The sequence below is a fragment of the Galeopterus variegatus genome, unplaced genomic scaffold (assembly GCF_000696425.1).
Source record: "Galeopterus variegatus unplaced genomic scaffold, G_variegatus-3.0.2 Scaffold7868, whole genome shotgun sequence".
Classification (NCBI taxonomy): domain Eukaryota; kingdom Metazoa; phylum Chordata; class Mammalia; order Dermoptera; family Cynocephalidae; genus Galeopterus; species Galeopterus variegatus.
Window position 1 is genome coordinate 16,624 of NW_007733979.1, and position 1,286 is coordinate 17,909.

The following is a 1,286-nucleotide window of genomic DNA, read 5'->3' on the forward strand; positions in this document are numbered from 1 at the left end:
GTGTAAGATCTGTAAGTCTGTGCCTCACTATCCGGGCATTTCCCCTCTCTGTGTGCACTTGGTGGGGCCACCCAGAGGGTGCGTCTTTTTTTCCGAGACTCCTCCTGCTTTGCCGGACCCCTCCCCTCTCTGTGCGCTCAGTGCAGGGCTGGGGTGTGTCTTCTGCAATCCTCATCTCTCAGCCCCGCCCAGCCCAGAAGGGTTCTCAGGCCTCCACCACGGACACTGTGGGCATTCCTGCAGCCCTGGTCAAGGCCCTCTCTGGGCCTCCCACCTTCCCCCCGGTATTGCGGCCCCCTGTGTGGTTGAGTTATCTCCCCAACCAGGGCGCGAGCACCCCGGGGGAGGATCCCACAGCACACAGTTCCTCTTTGAGTCCCCCCAGCGTGAGCTGGCTTGGCACCCTCAGGCCGTCAGCTCTCCAGCAGGTTCAAGCGGGCTCGGGGGCACCCCGGTCACCCCTCTCCCAACCAGAAATCAGTCTGGGGTTCTTCCAAACTGAAGGCCACAGAGATGGCATCTGCCTCCCAGAAGCAGAAAGTTTACCTTGGGCCGAAGCCCCAGGTGTGGTGGAGTGACAGTCTGGCCGGGATCCTCTTCCCTGCCCTCCCGACGCTGGCCGGGGGTTCCCCACGCCATCAGCCCCGCCAGAGATCCGTGGGTGGAGTGGGATTGGTGGCGACTTTGTTGGACCATTGGCCAACTCTGCTCCACATTCATTCTCTGCCCCACAGATATTGATGAGTGCGCAGATATTGAAATGTGTCCTATCAACGCAGCATGCACCAACACTCCTGGGAGCTACTTTTGCACCTGCCATCCTGGCTTTGTGGCAAGTAAGGGACAGCTGAATTTCACAGGCAAAAGCGAGAAATGTAGAGGTGAGCAGAGGGTTTGCCGGACAGCCCTGGAAATACGTTTCTCCTTGTTCCTCTGGGTTTCTTGATATTCTCTAGTTCTTTGCAGATATTGATGAATGCCTCAAAGATCCGTCACCATGTGGTTCAAATTCCATCTGCACCAATGCTCCGGGCTCCTACAGCTGTAGCTGCACTGTGGGCTTTCGTCCCAATCCAGAAGGCTCTGTGAAACATGGCAACTTCAGCTGCAAAAGTAATAATTTCCTTGTGTGTCTTGACAATGGCATCTGTGTCTTGCTTTGATTGTAAAATCCTCATTCTACCCAAGCTCTGGATCCTTCTCTTACTCTCATCTTGTTCACATATTATTTTTATTTTTATTCATTCATTTACTCACTCATTAATTCATTAACCCAATAAATTATT

The 1,286-nt window shown here is 53.9% G+C and overlaps 1 protein-coding gene across 1 annotated transcript in view; it reads left to right on the forward strand.

The window, feature by feature from the left end:
• Nucleotides 1-1,267, forward strand: part of LOC103607934 (EGF-like module-containing mucin-like hormone receptor-like 1) — a gene marked incomplete at its 5' end in the record, with an annotated part of 9,584 nt that extends 8,317 nt beyond the window's left edge. Inside the window, 2 exons of the mRNA XM_008592390.1 lie at nucleotides 735-881; nucleotides 967-1,267. Coding sequence (XP_008590612.1) covers nucleotides 735-881; nucleotides 967-1,163 — 344 coding nt within the window. The remainder of the gene's footprint in view (nucleotides 1-734; nucleotides 882-966) is intronic.
• Nucleotides 1,268-1,286: the final 19 nt, after the last annotated feature.